At 41.2% G+C, this 21,316-nt stretch overlaps 1 protein-coding gene across 2 annotated transcripts in view; it reads right to left on the bottom strand.

Annotated features, from left to right (window-relative positions):
• The window catches only part of KRAS (KRAS proto-oncogene, GTPase), a 24,402-nt gene extending 3,888 nt beyond the window's left edge, over window positions 1-20,514 (bottom strand). The window contains exons 1-5 of one of the 2 annotated variants that reach the window (XM_064701082.1): window positions 20,346-20,514; window positions 19,476-19,493; window positions 19,255-19,377; window positions 13,656-13,834; window positions 11,791-11,950 (exon numbers count right to left, since the gene is read on the bottom strand). In XM_064701082.1, coding sequence (XP_064557152.1) covers window positions 11,791-11,950; window positions 13,656-13,834; window positions 19,255-19,365 — 450 coding nt within the window. In that variant the 5' untranslated portion in view covers window positions 19,366-19,377; window positions 19,476-19,493; window positions 20,346-20,514. The remainder of the gene's footprint in view (window positions 1-11,790; window positions 11,951-13,655; window positions 13,835-19,254; window positions 19,378-19,475; window positions 19,494-20,345) is intronic. The other variant, XM_064701088.1, reaches the window with a different exon arrangement.
• Window positions 20,515-21,316: the final 802 nt, after the last annotated feature.

A 21,316-nucleotide genomic window follows, 5' to 3' on the forward strand; every position in this document is an offset into this window, starting at 1 on the left:
GAAAGTACCATATACAGAGTGTGTATTTATATAGAGTAGCACCTCACAATTAGGTTGTAAGTATGTATTATCACAGATTCATAGAATGGCCTGCATTGGAAGGGCCCTCAAAGATCCTCCAGTTCCACCTCCCACTGTCCCAGGTTGCTCCAAATCCCATCCAACCTGGCCTAGGACACTTCCAGGGATGGGGCAGCCACAGCTTCTCTGGGCAACCTGTGTCAGGACTTCAGCATCCTCACAGAGAAGTTGTGAAGCATCTTTACTTATGCTTCAATAATCTATATACAGCTCTGGAATATGAATTCTAATATCTGTACCAATAATTCAATACCAAGGACATAGTTATGGTTAATCCACACATTCTGATCATTTCTCAGGCACATTGGTATAGTAATCACACCACAGTTTTATAAATCTTTACACATGCAAATCAATCAAATCAATCCCATGTTCCAATGATCAGTTATTTGATAAATCATCCTATTCACTTAGAAAGTTAAGGACCCTTGAAACACATTCTCTCTGGTGCTGGATAGTCACTTAAACTCTCCATGGCTCCACGATCTGAGCTACAGACACAAAAGCTGAAGTTTGTTCACACTGAGTAGTTTCTCATTACTTTCAGAGGTAATTACAGCTGACTAAAATTAACTCTGATCTAGAGAGACCAGCATATCCAAAAGGCTGACATGGACCAATATCAATTACAATGTTGTACAATGTACTTTGTAACAACTTAATTATGGGAAACAATTTATGGCCTTGCTCTGAGGTTGCTTTGAGTCCCACTAAAGTACTCATGTTGTCAGTCTTGTCTTACATTTAATAATCCTTAAGAGAAACATTTTCTTGATTCTTTGCTGCCTTACTCCTTATATCTTTGAGAAATGTTACTCTATCACAGCAGCCAAATGCATCACTATAGAATTGGGTCTACAAATTCAGCCTCACAAGTTTGCCTTCAAGCTGCCAAAAAAAAAACAAAACCCAACACTATTTGTTTCCTCCTCTATGCCTACTTCAGTAAGGAACTGAAAATGAACTCTGAAAAAACAAAAAGCCAAAAATCACTTAATTCATTGCTGTTTCAGCCAAACTCCAAGTGGTGATGAAACCTACCATCAAAAGTCCAAACAACAGGGAGGTGTGAAATAGCTTCACTTAAAAAGCAGCACTCAGCACAATCTAAATTTATTTAAAATCTTCATGCTCATAAAACATTTATGCACAACTGATGTTCAAAGTCCTTGGCAGTGTATCTCCCAGTATTAATAGCACACTTTTGCATATTACAAGACCTTGCAAACAACTTGTTCTACATTTTGAGGCATTATTGACCAATACAAAATTGATGCAGCATGCCTAGTGGGAGAACAGCTTTCTCTCTGTAAAAGGTCATGTCACTCATTAGTTTTTGGAAAATTAAAGATACTTGGTATTACTTTAGAGAGAAGCAGTGTATTTTGCTTACAGCTTCAGCATTAATGCACAAAGAGAATATTTAGCAATGTTCAAGTATGAAAATGTAATAGAAGTAGCAACAGTTCATGATTGCACTGCAGGTCTCAGCATTAAGGATGAGCACAGCACTAAGAATGAATCACAACAAAACAAAGTTTCATTCTTAAAACGCAAGAACCATATAAGAACAACCTCTACTCATGACAGTTCACATGGTCTTACAGAACCGAACCACCTTTCAGAATTGGCTTTCAGTTGGTGCCTTCAAATGAGACACCCTTAAAATTGCAATTTAAGTATTCAAACAAGCCATCTTCCTTCATTAAACTTGTCTTAAAATAAATGCAGAGAAAATGACTTGTACAAGGTAATACCCAGATGCTATCATGAACCTTTAAACACACAACTTCCCAATCAAGGCTGACATTTTTTCCTACCTCGTAAGATGATGATCTGTTAAATACAGCACATGTTGCAACATAGAATCATAGAATGGTTTGTGTTAGAAGGGGTCTTAAAGATCCTCTCATTCCAATTCCCTGCTGTGGGCAGGGACACTTTTCACTAGAGCAGGTTGCAGAACTGACTTGGCTTTCATCCTTGCATTTACACCTCTGCAGACCAAGCCTCACTAATTATTGATTATGTCTGGTCCTGCTACAATTCATCTTCAATTCAGGTCATTAATAGAACATGAAAAACAAAACTATGCCTAGATCACTTCTGAGTTAGAAGTGGAGAACACAAGGTAAAGGGAGGTCTTTCACTTTTCAGCCTGCCCATTAAATTTTAAATGTAAGTAGTGGATACTGTGTCTGCAGAAGGTCCCTAAGGCATCAATGCTGTGAGATCAAAAGCTGCCAACCTTTCCAGTCAGCTCTTTCAGTAGGGAGGGACTGCAGGCAGCTGACCTTCCTCCCCCTGACAATGCACTTATTGTGTGTGCAAGCCTTTGGGGAAGCTAAGTTGTACTGAATGAGAGCACAAAATCCAGGCTCAGATTAGAAACTCACAATTCCCTGTGCAGGCTCAGAACTGAACCCCAGAGCCTCCCTAAAGGTGCACTGACAGGCCTTGCTCCTGGCCCTTGTTCTTCCAAAGGGCAGGGGGAACAGAAACAGCAGGACTGATCCCACAGGAACAGCCTGCTCCTGGCCACAAGTTTGCTTTTGGAGCCCCACATGGTGCCATGGCTGCAGAGAAGGCTGCAGATGTGGCAGCACCACCACAACCATGCATCAGACCAGGCAATGAACCTGGCTGGCAATAACAAAAAATCGTAAGAAATTTGGAATTCCTTAAAATCCCAGTGCCAAAAATGACCCTTAAACAAGTTCTAAATTTTAGGAGCTCTTTCTTGTATTTTTTAAATATATATACACACATATGCATCAGTCACGAGCAACAGAAGTTATTTGTACACTTCTGTAGTACTATGGAGAGAAACCATTAAATTGCAGCTTGAATCAAGAATTTAAGCATTTTTAAATTCACATCTAGAACTTTTGTAATTCAAACTTTCCACGACTAACCTAGCTCAACCTGAATTACATTATTTAGATGTCTGCTTGTAGCATGCTTTTTATTTTAAAAATCTGACACCTTCACAGAATTAGTTCTTTTGAGGATTTCACATGGAGTTTTGGAAATTTCTCCCTGCTAGCTGGAAATTACAAATAGAGTAAAAGATGTTTTGTCCTTTCTGCTTTACTGTGTAACAGCCAAAGGAATGAAACTCTTGGAAAGCATCAGCAGCTCATGGCAGTCTGGGCAGTCAAAGTTTTCAGTTTCCTTGTGCAAGACTAACAGAACTTAGGAAGGCATCCCACAGGCAGCAAGAAGATAAACAATATTCCAAGAAGGAGAAAAACACTCTGAACCACCCAGCTTGATTATTCACAGAATACTGTGAATACTGTGTCATTGCAGTCTGTTTCTGAAGTCTAAAATTTCACACCATCAGGTGCTGCTCTCCTTAGCCACCTACTACACATCAGACTGAAATAATTAAATTTTTTACTGACTGGAAAGTAATACAAGCCAGGCTGGTTTAAATATCAGACTTGTCATTCCACTCAAATCACTACTGAACTACAGCTATGCCACAATAATTTTGGAATATGCTTCCTCCAGCTCAACTCCCTAAATACAAAGTTGCTGCAAATGCCCATCAGTACCATGCAGAATTCACTTGGGAATAAAGGCAAACAATTCCTTCCCTAAGCAGACTCCTGAAGTTCCAGAGCTTTAGATCCAAGACTATTTTCTAAACAGGGTTCAGGTTAAAAAACACACAGCAACAAATATCCAAAACTCAATGATATCCACTGCTGACAGATTTCCTTCATAGGGGAAAAAAAAGGTGTGAAACCCCCCCAAAAATACTTCTCTTGGACATCACTAGAAAGCAGGAAGCTGGCAGAAGGAAAGCCATTTATGTTCTGAGACATAAATAAGAACCCTACATTTTGCAAAAATTTTTCCACTGAAAACCACAATTCCCACCATCTTATTCCCATTCTCCCAACAGGAAGGGAAAGCAGACAGGACTCAGCATCTTCCAAGTCCCAGAATAAAAAAAATAAACTCTACTTTGTGGTATGGTTCCATCAGTAACACACCAAGTAACTTCCAGAAGGTTACAGGGCTTGAGCAACTTAATTTCTATTGTTCTCATCAAAAGTCATCTTGCCCAGCTTCTCTTTGTTGTTTTTTGATAGCAGGGAAGGATAAAACAAGGTGTTTTGATGGCATCAATTTTAGTAGTATTTGGATGCAATACTAGGGAGCTTCATGACTGAGGTTTCCAATGTCCTGCAATGGAAACCTGTGATGCAAAGAGTGTCACAAAGTGGCTGAATTGTATCATTAAGGTTGGAAAGGACCTACAAGCTCATCAAGTCCAACCTCTGACTGCTCAGCACCTTGTCAACTATGTCATGGCATTAAGTGCCACATCCAGTCATTTCCTGAACATCTCCAGGAAAATGGACTCCATTAAAATAAAAAAAAATCTAAATAATTACCTCTGAGCAGTCACTCATCACTTAACAAGCCTGAGCAGATCTAGTAAAAACTGATATGAATCAAAACTTCTTCCCCAGAAAGAGAAACAAAACTCCCTCACTGAGGAGAATATTCCCACTCTGTGACAGTCTCTGGAGGATACAACCCAAACCACACATTCTGAAGTACAAACACACACCTTGAAAAATGAACAGCTTTTCTTTTACAGAATGGGAAAATTCCAGGTCATCCCCCATCCAGACAAGTATATAAGGAGTAACAACTCACTCTCTGCACTGGTGCAGAAGGAGGTAAAGAATTAATGGGATAGGAATATCTGCAAGGAGCTGCTCTGATGGTTTACTCAAAAAGCACTGGAAGTGACTTAGACAAGCACTTCTTCCATACCAGTTTCTTCTGTCCTCACCTCCTCCCTTTTTTCTTACAGCAGAATACATAGATTAAAAAAAAGATTTTGTGAGAATTTGGGTATTGGATTTTTTTGGTGTTTTCTTGTTGATTTTGGTTTAGTCTCCTCTCCTCCTCCAGTGTTCCTTCACCCCCACCTCTTGTAAAGGCTCTCAAAAAAAGGTGAAACCTTATTTTGTCTAAATCTGGATCACTCATGGCATTACAGTTCACAAAAAAACCCAGAAGTGGTAAAGGTAAATTTTTTAAGCTGGGGAAGAACAAGATAAAAATAGCAGGGCATAAAGAAGGGCCTGAGAATTAAAAAATCCTGTAGACCAGTCAAATACTGTTTTGCTGGATTAGGAATCTCCTATTTCTGTATCTGAGGAGGACTTGTGTTATAATCTTCTCCCCTCAGTTTATCAGCCTGAAGCTTCAACCAACATTCACCTCAACAGCATCTCCAATATATTCCTAATAAAACTCCTTCCTCCTAACTTCTTCTCACTCAGAACAGTGCCTCCGTTTCCCAGCTGGAAAATTCAATATTCAGTAAAGACTTCTTGTTAATCCATTTATCAAAACCCCACGAAACAAAGCAAATCCATATTGAGGACACTGAAATGTGATTGGTTTTATATCTGAAATTATGTCATTGATCAGGCACAAAAAGTCTGATTGGCAAGACACCCTCAATCAGTTTTATTTGGCAAGTGATTTGCAACACTTACCCTGGTACATTACAAACTTACCCTGTTACATTACAAGGCATTTTTTAATTTTCACACACCCTGGAGTCTTTTCTTCTTTGCTGATTTTTTTCACTCTGTACTGTCGGATCTCTCGCACCAATGTATAAAAAGCATCCTCCACTCTCTGCATTGTGAAACACAACTCCTTAAAAATGGCTTTGTTAATGATTGAGACAAACTGGGACACCCATGGAAGGGGAAAAACCACAACAAAACGACTGAAATTATGAGCTTTACTTGAGAGAAGTACATGGAGCTCCATTTATGCATTTAAAATGCTGGGCTTGCTCATCTGCTGCTTGATAAAAACTTAATTTCTTGATTACCGATTATTGTGAATATCTGTGCTTCCAGCCCTGCTTTTCTTCTGTGCATGGTAACACTGGGCCTAAAAAAGAGCAAGACTTCTTTTCTTCCACTGCTGAAAATGATACTGCTTGTGCTGCTGAATATTCCCACATTTCTGTGGGCATGGGTGTATGCAGGAGGCACAAAACCTTATTAGATTGTGAGCTAGGGAGTACTTATGAACTCACATAGTTAAACCACCCACTTGCAGTTTTGAGCCAAAGTGAGAACATGTTACTGTTTGGGCAAAGAAAAGCAAGCTCCTTCATGTTCTCTTCTTTAGGTCAGAGGGAGAACTTTGCAAAAATCCATGGATCAAGCTAACAAAGTAATAAAAAAGTCCCTCCAGGTGATTTCCTAAGTGGTCATAAAGAAATACAATTTTCTAAGAATACTAAATTTGGGGCAGTGCTGTTTTTAAAGCTACTAACTTCATAAAGCAAGCACTGTGCTATTAAATTTAGAAGTGATATCTGAGCCATGGCAGCAAATGTTCATTATTGTAATCTTTAAGAGCTTTGTTACATCAGCAAGACACACCTGACCTGTTCCTCTGGGCCAGACCCAGCAACCACGAGGGTGCCTTAACAACAACTAAATGTAAACAATCTGAAATTCTGCTGCTCAGGTTTTAATCTGCTGCAGAAATGCTCCTCAGGTGTTCCAAGGATGACACATAGATACATTTTTTACTTCTCTGGTCTCACACCTTACTTTTCTGCAGCTCTGCATTAAGGCCACTAGGACATGACACTACAAGCATTAAAAAAAATAAATGTACAGACACTAAAGACATCTTTAACCAAATACAATATAAAGAGATACAGCACCAGCTTTAAGTTAAAATATTTCAAAATTAGTGTATCTGTGCATAAATTTAAGAATTTAGATCAATCTGTGAGGATGTTCTTATTAGAACAAGATGAAAAATGTTCCACTGCAGCTTTTTAAGGGGAGAGCAAATCTCTCCTCTGCCTCACTATCAATCTCAGTGCTTGTGTCCTCAATCAGATTAACAGGGTTATTAATTTAATACAAACTCATTTGAAAATAAAACCACAACACACTGATTGATCATGGCAAGCAGCACAACCACTTAAGCCCCAAAGCTTTATTACTACCAATGGGCAGTCTGGGCTTTTATTTGGCAGATTTTCCATAAATTCTCTCTCCATTTCATCTTCATATTCTGCACTGAACAACAACAGCCAGGCAGCATTTACTGCCACAATTACTGGGCCATTCTGCATGACCTGTGCCCCAGGTTATCACACTGAACACTCATTTTTAACACACTGCTGCTTAATCCTTACACTTTAAGGGTTCTTTGAGTGTTCTTCTGAACTACAGCCTCTTCAATTTGAAGATAAAATGAATCAGATTTATTTCCTGGATTGTATTTCCCTGTATTTGCATATTGTGCCCTGTCAGGATGTAGTCAAGTATGGACAAGTCTTACATTCCAGGTCTGTCAGGTTGCAAAATGTAATCAAAACCACTAAAACAGGGAAAATCCAAGTAAAGCTCATACTTCCATGTTTTGCTGAAAGGAATGGAAGTTTCCTTCTGAAGTGGAAACAGCAAACATTGATCAGCTGCTATGTGCCAAAGCACAGGCTGTACAAAAATCAACATTTTTGCAAATCTGTTTTGAAGTAGAAAGATGTAATTTGATTATGGAGCTTTCACATGAAAAATTAGGTAACAATTGTTGAGTCAACACTTATTGCCAACTTTCCCATCACCAGCAGGAGCTGTAATTTGGTTTAGCAATGCAGAGAGATGGAGAGACACAGAGTGAGAAAAGAAATTGCTATTACTGCCACCACCAAGAATAGACTAATGAACCCTGCTGAAAGAGATTATTCTGAAAGAAAATCTGAACAAACACATATTTGCCTATAGCACTAGCACAGACATTTTAAAGAGCCAGATGCCAATCCTACAAACTTAAGTCACTTTAATACCAATTTAAGACTCTCTAGTATTTTTTTCCTTCAATAAGCAATGACTATATAAATAAAATGGGAGTAACCAGTTCTTTTAGCTGTCAGAGCAGGAAGCAAAGATACCCCTGGGCAGTTATTGAAACTTCAAAATCTAAACAGCCCAAGGAACCCCGGACCTTGAGGCAATGTTTTTGAGGTGCTTTTGCCTCCTGAATGACAGCCAAACACTGCATTTAAAACATGGCTATGTACAAAGAAAGACTGTTTCAAACCCAGACCAAAGTATCCCAAACAGCAATTTTCCCAAGTTCCACTTCTGTAGTGCTTAAAGGAAGCTAATGAAAGTTAGCCCTGACAACTCTAAACTGTTCTGTGCCCATCCTTAAACACTTGATCACAGCTGATCTCCTAAAAGCAACCAAAACTTTCTACCCTTGGAGCTTTGTCCTTGGGGGAGGACTAAGCCCTTCCAGAAAAGTTCTGCCTTACAACAGGCAAGTGACAAGAAAAAACTCAACCCCCAGTGTAGAAAGTCTGACCAAGCTAAAGCTCATTGAAAACAAAGCTTTAAGATGAAATCTGTACACGAGAACTGGATTAAAAATGGCTTGGAGTGATACAGTATCATTCAACAGATATGGCAAACCCCTAAAAAATGGTTCAAGCAAACTGAGTTACCAGTTACCCATGAATTTTAACTGATGTGTAGGAATGAATTTCTGTAAATACTGCCCCAGTTACTTCACCAGAGCAGGCACAGGTTCTCAACTTAGTTTGATCACAAGGCTGGGGTTTAACCCACTGTACATCAGACACCTGAAATAACCAAAATGCTTTTTTAACAGCATTCTGGTGATTTAGGTCAACTTCTTCATTACACACTTCAAAAGTGAGTTTAAGCATGTATTCTAAATAATGAGACCTCAAACTTTGGGAAACCCTTTACTATGCTTGCAATAATGCTCATTCATCTGCTTTCCCTGTGAATCCAATAGCAGCAGGAAAGCTGAAGTGTTCCAAGGGAAACAAAGCCCTACAGTCAAACCACACAGGGGCGGTCTGGCCTTACAGCTTTGCCCTGTGTAACTGCCAGGCAAGGAGAAGCCCAATAAAGAATGGCAGGTGCAGCTTTGGTGGAGATAAATCAAGTTTGTCCCTCATCTCTCATGGATATTATTGACAATATTGGGAGCTACATGCTCATGTAGACAGGGAAGAACCTCTATATAAAGCTTATGTCAAACAGAGAAAAGCAAAATCAGCAATCAAAATAAACCTAAGCCGTTCATCCCCTTCTCCATAAGGATTGTGAAAGGATGAGTAAATGCTCATTGCCTTGCAAAACCACCAGTACTGCCACTTGCTTACATTCAGAAACAGGACTATGACTAATTTTCATAAATTACATTATACTGATTTCAGTCAGTGGTCCAATAGAAAATATTAATAATCTGTAGCCTTACACCCAAGTTGTAGGGCCCACTAAGGCAAGGCTTCACTGATGAATTCAATGATTTGTTTGAAAATTCACAGAGGGATTTGGCTTAAAACACAATCTTCTTGCTGTGAGCTGAAGTTCACATCTTTATTCTCAGTCAGAACCCAAACACACTAATTTCTAGAACAGCTTATTTCTGTACTTCATTTCAATATTCTTTTCTGTCCTCGCCTGAATTTGTGAAAATCTTTAAAACTTAGCTGAGACATCATTCTGTGTGAGCATGCAATGCCATCCTTTTAAAAAAGTGTCTTGGCAATCAAAAAAGTCTATTCTGACAACTCCCTCCTATTCCCACCTTCCCAGTTTCCTTCTGCAGAAACATTTCTGATCCCCTCTGATCTCTGAGCTCCAGCAGAACTGGGCACAGGAAAGGGCAGAGGCAGGAAAATGGTGCCTTTCAGCAGGGCATTAGTGATGATGTTTCCATGTGGTGGAAGGTGAGGACAGGAATGGAAAAGAAGGTTCCTCCTCTGAAAGATTCAGGGCAGAGTTTCCACAGACTCCAGAAGACCACCAGCTGCATCTGTTCATACTTGGAAGGTCTCCATGAGGACAGAGAGGACCAGAGTTTTATTTATAGATTGACTTTAGACAAAGAGTGAATAAAACTACAGTCCATGGGCCATTTGCAGCTGCCAAAATAGTTTGACTCCCCTAATTTGAAATTACTTTTGAAGAAGGTGTGTGTATGTATGGATATATACACATACATATATTTATATATATGACAGTGTGACTGAAAAATCATTCTATGCACATACACACACACATGCATATACAAGCACATACACTAATATTTAGATCCTCTTGCTATAACTAAATTCCAGTTCTTTCTCTTCTCAAACATATTTTATTTACATGGAATCCTATGAAGGAATTTCATAGCACAACAAGCTCCGAACAGCACTGAGAAAGAATCAGCAGCCATCCCTAGTGGTGCCAACTTTTTGAATCCAACAGGTTCTGAACAGTCTACTGGGCATCTTAGTTTCCAAATATCCTTTTTAACAGAAGTGGCTATGCAAAAGGAGTATTTCCCCAACAAAGCCTGATGCTGTATAAGACAGACTGAACAAAGTAAAACCTAGATGTTGGTGCAGCACTGTTGTTTCAAACCTAATTTCAGAGTTATTTTTTCACCCTCCTATCTCCATGACAGCCACCTTCCAAACAAAGCCAGTGTCATTATTCAGTCCACTTGTATGCCCCCCTTCTTCAGGACAATTGTGTGGCCTAATTTATTCTCAGTCATTCAAGTTTGGTAATTCTGCTTTGGTTTTTTTAATCCTACCTAACAGACTTTCTTTGTTGCCAGAAGTCAACATTGCTTAGTGAAGTTTTACTAATTAGCCCAGGTTTCAACTTGTCAAAAACTTGGGTAGCTGGAGTAAATTTGCACTAATAAAATATTAATTTCTCAGCTCAAAAAATGCCTTACAAGCTATGAGGAAATTCTGCCTAAGTGATATAGCTGGACCTCTACAGAAATTCTGAGCAGTTACTCCAACTGCAGCATTCTGCCCTTATTTATCTCCTGAATTTCTGATTCACAACCTGCACATAACACTCCTGATTATGCAGAGTAGGAGCCACTCACGCCTGTTCTAATTTGTACTGACAGTAAAATCTTTGCTCTTTAAAGAGAAGCCACCAACCAGCATTCTTCAAGATTGCTTTCTTCCAGAAGGACTGAACCAGTTCCACCTCTATCCATAAAGTTTCTCTACTCCTGAAAGCTCAGATGTGCCACTCTGTCACCTGTGTCCTCACACAGCCCAAGAGAAGCACTGAAAGGACCACTGAGCTTCAACAGATCAAGAGTGAGCTCTAAAGTTTAGGAAAAGTATCATTTTACACAAACAACTAATTCAGGAACTTCAGAAATAGCCTTAAGGTCGATTGCTTAGGTGTATCAAGCATGTCTCCCTAATTAGAGAATCAATGCCTCAAGGAAAAATTCCTTTGTTATTAACGAAAACACATAAATCAGAATAAAATAATTAGCTGCTTGTCTGTTTAATCCTCTTGCTAAGGGAAAAAAAGCATTTCACCTCTAAGCAGAAGTGCTTTTATTCTATTGAAACCTCTCACAAGGTCAAGAATGCTGCAACCACCTGACAGAAGAGAGCAACAGCAGGCCAGGTCTCACTCTGAGTCTGCCCACTTGAAGCCAATCAATCACTCATCAATGAACAATTACCAATTATAAGCAAGTTGACAGAAAGAAGAAACACCCCAAGGATTTCCAATCTGCAGAGATGCATCCATTGATATGACTAAGCAAATGTCAATGCCTGGAATAATTAACATGATGGTAATTCAGGTGAGAGCTCTGCATCTGGGAAGTTTTGAGCTTTACCTGTCTTGTCTTTGCTGATGTTTCAATGAAAGGAATTCCATAACTTCTTGCTAAATCCTGAGCTTGTTTTGTGTCTACTGTTCTGGAAGGCAAATCACATTTGTTTCCTACTAGCACCATTGGGACATCTTCTGAGTCTTTAACTCTCTTTATTTGTTCCCTAAAAACAAAGAAAAAGAGAAGACTGCATTTAGCAAGTATTATATAGTAGATTTTAAAACAGTTAAAATATTAAATTAACAGAGTTGAACACCATTTTTTATGTTAATCTACTGCACTGTTGCAACATGCACTGTTGGAAGCCACTTTACAATATATTGACCAATCCTGTCACCATCAAGTTTAGGATCTTACTAAACAAAAACAAACCAATCAACCAACCAAAAGCTTGACATTTTACAAACTACTGTAGAGGTTAATGTCCTTACACTGTTTTTTAAAAATATCTTTTTCGCTTTTTAGCAGCTAATATCAGAATAAGCTTAACAAACTCTGGTATTAATCTTACTACTTACCTCTCATATTGAACCCTGAACACTCAATTCATTTGCCAAAACACTGCCAAAAGCTCTGTGCCTGCTGTCTTGATTTTGGTTTGGATTTGAGAGGAGGTTGTGATTTTATTTTTTTCTTTAAGTTAGGACAGCATTAAAAATTCTGCACTTAGGGGTTATAAAACTCTGAAGACCACTGGTCTGGCTCTCTACAGAGAGCTATTTGGTAAGAGTTTTTCCAAGCACTAGTTAGAAAGGATCTTGAAAGATGTCAGATGTACTTGTGAGGAATCTTGAATAAAAATCATTAATTTCATTACTTCTGCCTTCCAAATAATCTAGCAGTGTGTTCCTTAATTAAAACAGACACTGTTTCCAGCTCCTTATGATTGTTCAGCTTCAAGCCTGGAAGGTCACCCACAGGTCTGTCAATGCACAGAAGAAATTCCAGACTCAACTCCCAACACTCTTTGAAATAAACTGTGGAGGTCTTATGCTAATCTGCAACTCTCTTTAAAAACAACAATTCCTCATGAAAACCTGTATGTTCCTTCTTCCCCTTACACCAACACCTTTCTTGCCTTTTTTCCTTCCTCCTCTAAACCCACAGGAAACCCATCTGTGATATTACTATTATTATTATTACTACCTAACTGTGGATAGAGTAACACGTGTTTGGGACTAACCTCAGGCTGATGCTGATGAACTCAGTGATCTTTGGTGGGAATTGCATTGGCTGCTAACAGAATACCCAGGGAGAATTCAGGATAACAGTAAGGTACTAAGTTATAAATTATCTGCTGTGGTAATCACCAGAGACTGCTTCTATTTCTAAATTAGTGTAGCTGACAGAGAAAGCATGAATTGGAATTCTTAACTAATTATTTCATACAAGATAATATGAAGAAATTAGTAAAAGTTGGTTTTTAGTGTCATTTTGGAGCTCTGGTTTTGTGTGTCTGTCCTTCTCAGGCATCAGGGCTCACACAGATTATTCTTCTCACAACACCCCCAGGTATTTCCCCCTCCAGCCCCAAACAAAACCACCAATTGACATTACTGTCTGTACAATTACAACAGCTTCAGTTTTTCCACCTTAGCAAACAATTTTATCAATGGAATGGACAGAATTTATCTTTGGGTAAGTCTTGATCAGAATACTAAGTCACAATAATTTACACCTCATTTATGAGCAAGGCAGATTTTCAGATTACCCAAAATTCCAGATAACAGATGCACAAATAAGCTGCAATATTGTTAATTTTCAGATTTTCCCTATTTCATGAGAGACTGCTGTATTATCCAGAGGAAGAACAAGCCCCCTTCCCACCTAATAACAAGAGCTGGTGGATTATCTCTTCATATACACACCTATAATGGTGAATATCTTCAAAAGACTTTGTATTGTTTATGGCAAACACACAGAGGAAGCCTTCCCCTGTTCTCATATATTGGTCCCTCATTGCACTGTACTCTTCTTGACCTGCTGTGTCAAGAATATCCAAGAGACAGGTTTCTCCATCAATTACTACTTGCTTCCTGTAGGAATCCTAGGGAAAAAATACACTTTGGTTAATCACAAACAGGTAAGATTTTGAACATCAATAATTCTGGAGATAATCAAATTATTTAGCAGCAGTAAGAGTGACTGAAAAGGTCTGACTGTGCTTAAACTTGCTAATTAAAATAAAATTTTATTTTTAGTTAAATACAATAAAATCTACTAATTTTGTTATTTCAACCACAATTTGTCCCTCATTCTATGCTACAAGAATGCACAAAATAATAAACTAGAAATAATACACAAGTAAGACAACTCCAAAAATCTTTGTCACTGAAAAGGAAGTGAAGAATAAAAAGCCTGCAGTGTTTGGAACAGGAAATGTGTTTTGTATGCCTGAGCAGGTGTGCATAATGCTATCTGCTGTTATCAAAGTTGAGCTGATATATTTGAAATTGAAGCTTTTCAGGCAGGACAGACCAACAGAGCCATATTAAAACCCTGATGGGCTGGTTCACAGAGATGTCAGAACAAATTATTTCAATGCTATCAAATCAAAGCTTTCAGGTCACTGACTCAAGTGGCTAAAATCTGTACAAAGTCCCACCAGCCAGATTTTGTTACATCCCTGTTAGGTGCTAGGCCTCTGTGAGCACACAGCTTCAGCAGCAAGAAGGTGAGCATTACATGCCCAGTAATTTCTATAAACACCCTGTGTTTGAAATAAAGCAATGAGCTTGGAAAAGGTGTCATCAAGCAGCAGTGTGAATTATTCCCAGTAAGCAGCTCTTGTAACAAATAACAGGTATGAACACAAGCTCCTGCTGTCACCTTTCAGCTGCCTTAGCTCGAGATTAACACAACATTGCTGCTGTTCTGACACCATACAGGAGTGAACCTAAGCTAAGGGAAGGGAATTAAAGAATTTAAATTGCAGTTCTAGCCAGCTGCAAGGTGAATTCAGAACAACCTTCCTTCCTTTGTACCCATTTTAGGGCACAATACACCTACTCTTAGGCAATTTCTAGCCATTTGTAATTTTATAAGACTCTTTTTCTCCCCTGCTGCTCATGCTAAGAAACAAGCAGGAGATAACTGTAAAAAGCCAGTATTTTAAACCAAATCAATTCTGTAACCTCACATTTCCTGTTAAATGGCATCCAGGCTCACAATATCAGATAAAAGAATTCCTACTGTTTACCTTAAAGACAGAAGTTTGCTTCCAACATGATTTTTAGACTATTTATTTCACAGAAGTGCAAATTCAGTGATCAGGTAATAAGTGGGGAAGTTACTTCAGAAACTTTTAAGCCATGTTTAAATATTGATACAACTGAGAAACACACAAGCTCCAATGTGTTTTAAAATATAATTAATATTCTACCTTGCTGCTTAAAGGGAAAAAAATTACAAAATCCCCCAAACCTAAGGATGCATCTTCATTGCAACACTTCCATTCATGAGCAGATCCCCCATGTCCTAGGACACCTTTACCACAGTTCTAGCAGAACTTCTTTCATTATACCAGACATATTTACAAAGCTTGCACTTTCTCTTCTTGCAATTTGACTGCTAGTTCAAAAATATGAAAAGCAGTTCTTGAAAAGCCTGTACTATTCCTTTCCATCTTAAGGACTTCAAAGGGAAAGAAATTCCCCTCAACTGAGTGCTAAACAAAAGCTTTATGTAATTTTCATTTTAAGAGAAAAGAAAATCACTTTTAAGAACTGCCTACCATGTTAGCAGTATCAGCAAAGATGCACCAGCATAAAGCAGAGCACAGATACAAAAATTACTATTTTGGGGTGCTTAGCTGCTTTGTCACCTCTGGGGAGAAAATCTTAGTGACTACCTAGTGAAGGGATTTGAAGCAGAAGGAAAAGAAAGATGTGGAAGAGAAAACTGAAGCTTATGATTTACAGACAAATGAAATAATTAATTTTTTTTGCCTTTTTCCCCTTCTCCCTGCAAAACACCAAACCTGAAATTCACATACACCAAACCTGAAATTCACATTTGACTCTATTAAGTAAAAACAAAATGCAAACTAGAAGACTAATTCCTGATTCCTACCCAGCTTCAAATGTGAAATTCCAGTTTTTCCCCAGTATACTATGTGTAACTTTTAAAAAATTTCATTGATCACATAACCTGCTTTTATTGGTTTTCCACATGCCATAAAAAACAGCAAGAATTATGTTAAAAGGGTAATAATTCCATTTGCTCACAAGCACTGATAAGAATATATGATATGAAATCTCAGCTTTACACTATATACGGAATTTAGCTAAAAAATCGCCAATGCTTAATAAATCCCATCTAGGCAAGTAATTATTACTCCACAAAACTCCATTATACCAGAGATTTAATGCTAAAATATCACAGCTCCTGAGACTCAGCCATTACTAAATATTGGTGCTTGTTTCACAAGGGCACAGGTCATTTAAGAACACGGATTTAAATATCAGTATTCCTAAATCAGCCGAGGGATTTGGCTAATCCAATTTCCAAACCTCTGACAAGCAGCTAGGAAAGCTGCTCTTACTCTGGGACATTTAAAAGACGACACATATTTAGGGCTGAAACGTCCTGAAAACGTAAAAAAGCTAAAAATGAAAGAAATGGAAGGGAGCACAAGTAAGATTTGCTCAGCCTCGGCCGGTAGAGGGCACTGCCCCAGCTGCTCAAGCCAGATTTACAACGGTTGCTGCCCATTTAATTTAAAATAAAACACTTAAAATTACTTGGCTATAAATCCTTGCTCGGACATCTCCTTCAAATAAAGCATTGGACTGTGAAACACACATAAAGCATCGATGTCTGAACAACTGCAGCCACCCAAACACTCATTCTCAGTCCTCCCCCTGCCCTGCCATCTGCTCTGCTCAGATTTAAGTCATAAAGCACTCAAGCAGGCCCTGAAATTTGACGTTTTCCAATCAGGTTATTTGTTGAATCATTAGGTTTATTCCACCAAAAAGCAGCAGCAAAATTAACACTGTAAAGGCGCCTGTGATTAAGTAATTAGTGTGTTTTTTTCCTGTGCTGCACCACACTATGTCTTCACAACAGGAGAATTTTACAAGTGTGGAGTTTCATTCTGTTAATCACAGGAAATACCTAGAATTATTCAGTAACTGTGTAGTTATGAAATATACCACGGACAACAAACACTAAACTATCTTCTCTATCTTACCCCAAATTATTCAGCATGATTATCTGCAGGGAAAAGAAATATTCTGCTGCATTGCAATGAAACAAACAGTACTAAGTGGCAAACAACAATAGTGACACCACTAAACTATCCTAATTATTCACCAATCAAGGCAATTTTAGCCTTATCTCCTCATACTGCCTAAAGCCCACTCTACACTGTTCTTTGATCAGCATCACAACTGCACCCACACAGGAAGCACCATCACCAACCCTGCTCAACCAAGTGGATTCTGCCCCAGCATGAACCTCAGCATTTAAACCAAATTTTCATTTGTTTGCCACTCCAAATCACAGCCTGCACTTGCTGGCACTGAAATATTGCTTACCCACACGTGAGCACACACAGAGCCAGGTACCAGGAGGAGGAAAATACAGTTTCCATCCCTGAGGCCTCAGAATTTACAAGATAAGAACAGGATCTAGTAGACAAGAACTTGTAAAAGGAGTAGAAATGAATGCTGCTGCATGTGACAAGATGTGAACACTGGCAAAACCTATTGGGCTGCTTAATTACCAGTTAATTTGGTGTCATTCTTAAAGAACACATGGATTCTGGACACAGCACTGAATTTGTGGCTGCCTCATCCCTGGAAATGGCCAAGGCCAGGTTGGACAGGGCTTGGAGCACCCTGGTCTTGTGGAAAGTGTCCCTGCCTATGGGAACAAGATGATTTTTATGGTTCCCTCCAACCCAAACCAGCCTATGACTCTATGAATAAAAGACACAGTTCTGGGACTTTCAGGTTCATTCTATAAGGAACTGTATTTCCATTTTATTATTTTACATTAATGTCCTTCAAATCACTCAGCTGCTGGAATAGCAAAATCCCTCAAGTGCTCCAGGAATACTGGCATTTAAGTTTGTGTTCCTAGACTGAACACACAGTGACAACTTAGAAGATGGAGCCTGCACAGCACTTTCTTAAACACACCTCTAACCTAAGAGAAACCCAGGTAATCATGAAAAAGCATCCAAGGCCAACAGCCTCCAAAGGTAATTTTGCAGAAAAAAAGAAAATACCATTTGGCTTCCTCGTCTCAGCAAGTTTGCTGTGATTTTAGACAGTGTTTGGGGTTGTTGTTTTAAAACTTCAGATCTCAGTAACTGAAAGAGCTGCTCTGCTTGGTGTAAGTCAGACAGACTTCTCTGCACAAGTCTAGTCAAAAACCCTCTGCAAGCAAAATGTCATTTGGCCATGCAAGAGACAGACAAGGAGACAAATGGAAAGAACCTCAAGTCAACACATCTCTGTTTGTACCACCACTGAATTTGTGCCACCTCGGGGCACTGGCTCCTCCTGCTTGTGTCTGCCTGAAAATCACTACCTACACACTTCCCAAGTCTCCATTTTAAGCCCAGATTTAAACCCTTGTGATTCCTTCAAGTAAGCCTGGAAGTGCCTTGCTGGATAAACATATAAATGAAGTCACGAGATGCAGAGCTTCAGTGCTGGGAACATAAAAACCTGGGCTAAGTTATGGTGTCATTTCTCCTTTTATAGAGTCTGAGGCTGTTAAATGCAACGATCCACAGGAGATTTCAGACAACACCAGTATTTTTCTTGTATTTAAAAGGCAGAGTTTGCCTGCTCATTATGAACCTTTAAAACAGCACAACTTTTAAAGCTTATATACAATTTCAAACTTTAAGGTACTGAGCCATGTATTTCAAAGAGCCTATTCCAGAAGCTGTCTTATAACATCTCCTCTAGGTGGGGAAACACGTACTGGTGTGTTCAAAGAGAGAAAAAACAAAACAGAACAGGCTCCAATTTTTGCTTCATTCACTACAACATCCTAGGACAGATTTCTCCCTGTGTGAAACAGATCCCAGTGATAGGAGCTCAGAAAGACTGGCACACACATTTCACAACCACTTATTTTCCTTCTTATCTAAGGAAAAATGTCCCATTTAAGAGGTTGCACAAAGCTATGAAGGGTTAAACCAAGCTTTTTCAAGTGAGTTCGCAAATACTTCGTCATGGAGATCCTAAACACAAGCATCCACACTGCCCAAGGATACATGGCAATTAACACCATGCTTTTAATTGATCAAAACTGGTAATTTGTTACTGCAGCTGTTGTTCCACAGCCAGATCAAGAAGCACAGCAATTCTGTCTCCAGTGCAGAACAGTATCTCTGAGCTCTTTTTACTATAAAGCTCTGTCCTTGTGGTAAGTATCAAAAGGAAACAAGCACCATTATTCACTGATAATCTCCCCTCACAAAAAGTATGAGATGGAAGTGTTTACCTCTATTGTGGGGTCATATTCATCCACAAAGTGATTCTGGATTAGCTGTATTGTCAAGGCGCTCTTGCCTACACCACCAGCTCCAACCACCACAAGTTTATACTCTGTCATTTTTTAGCAGACCTGATGACAAAGAAACCAACATTAAGCAGAGCTGGGCTCCCACTAACGAGGATGCTGCCGGTGCCTTCTCATTCAGCGTCAGGATCCTCTACTATTACCGGGAAGCAGCTCCCTCCCTGCAAGACAAGACAAAAAGGGATGAGGGAATGCTGTTCCTCAAACATTACACACACAGGGAATGTAGAGCGGGCACTCGGCCGACAGGCAGCGGTCACACCGAGATTAAGAGAACACGAAATAAGTATAAAAAAAAAAAAATTAATCCCACACTAAATTAATTTAAAAGGCACTGAATTCCGGGAAAAGCGAAATGAGTATTTCGTGCAGGGAATTAATCCGTGCAGGGATTTAGTTCCCCGCTGCTTCCTCCCGGTGCCTGGCGGAGCCCGCCCGGGTTTCCCGGAGCGTCCCAGCTCCCCTCGGGATGAAGCTCACAGCCTCCTGTGCCCCGACAGGGACAGCCGAAGCGAGCACGGCTTCTCCGGCGGCTTTCCCGACACAGTTTAGGGTGGGTTTTATTAATTTTAAATCGCCGGGCGAGCCGTGCCTGCGGGACCCCCGCGGCTCCGGGGCATCGCCCGCCCCGCCCCGGCTCCCTCTGCCCCCGCCAGCGCCGCGCCCGCGCCGCCCCAACTTTCCGGGTTTAAGGATTTACGAGAGGGGGTGAGGGAAAAAAAAACAATCCATGAGGGCTCAGGGAGGGGTGGGGGATGTCTCGGGCGAGAGCCGGGTCCCGCAGGGCGTTGGCCACCTGTCCCCTCCCGCCGGGAAGGACCGGGAATGCGGCTCCGGGGGATGCCGGCGGGAGCGCCGGGGGAGCGGGATAGGAGGGGGAAAAGGGGACGGGAGAGGCGACGGCGACGGCGGAGGAAGGGGGCGCCGGCTGCGCTTCCCACCTCGAAGGGAAAGCGGGGAAGGAAGGAAGGGAGAGGGTTGCCCCGGCTCGGCGGGGTGGGGATAGGCGGTACCTGGCTGGCCGTGCCGCGGGAGCTCCCGGCACCCGCCGTGCCCGCGTCGCGTCCCTTCCTCTGCTCTCCTTTCCCTTCCCGCTCCGGGTCCCTTCCCTTCCCTTCCCGTCCCGGTGCGAAATGGCGGGGGACGGGCAGGGCTGGGCGGGCGCTGCCCAGGGAGCCGAGCACCGATGCACGGATGGACAGCCGCGATCGATGCGCTCGGCGCTCCGGCGCCCCTTGCGGCAGCGCCGGCACCGCCCTCCCGCTGCAGAGCGGCAGCCGCGGGTTCGAGACCGCATCCGGCCACTCCCGTGTCCAGTCCTGGGATCCTCAGCGTGAGGGAGACACGGAGCTCCTGGAGCGGAGACTGCGGAGGTGATTTAGGGACTGGAAAGGCTGAGGGAGCTGGGGCTGTCCAGCCTCGAGAGGGGCCTCCTGGGTGTCCCTGCCTGCAGGGAGGGCTCCGAGCAGGGCCCAGGCTCTGCTCCAGGGCCCAGCAATGGCACCAGAGGAACGGGCAGGGACTGAGGCCAGGAGGTTCCACCTGGGCAGGAGGAAAAACCACTTCCACAGATTGCCCAGAGAGGCTGGGAATTTCCTTCATTGGAAGGATTTTCTATTCCAGAGCCATCTGGGCGCAATCCTGTGCCCTGTGCTTTGGGATGGCCCTGCTGGAGCAGGGAGGTGGCACCAGGTGCCCCACTGAGGTCCCGTCCATGGTGGGATTCCATGGGGCCAGAGGATGCGGCTTTGGGGCCGGGGAGAGGCTTTGGGAAGGAGACATTTGGGAAGAGTCTGTACGGGAAGGGCGTGCTGGAGGGCGGTGAAGGGAAACGTGCACAATTCCAGCATTTCCTCACCGTTTCCCCCTTCCCGCACTGCCCATGGGGAGCTGGAGGGGAAGAGGCACAAGGGCCACCATAAGGCTCAGGACAGGCTCATGCTGAGGGGACATGGGGACTGCCTGGACAGGCAGTGCCTGGTTC

Source organism: Zonotrichia leucophrys, chromosome 1A, assembly GCF_028769735.1.
Source record: "Zonotrichia leucophrys gambelii isolate GWCS_2022_RI chromosome 1A, RI_Zleu_2.0, whole genome shotgun sequence".
In the NCBI taxonomy this organism is placed as follows: Eukaryota; Metazoa; Chordata; class Aves; order Passeriformes; family Passerellidae; genus Zonotrichia; species Zonotrichia leucophrys.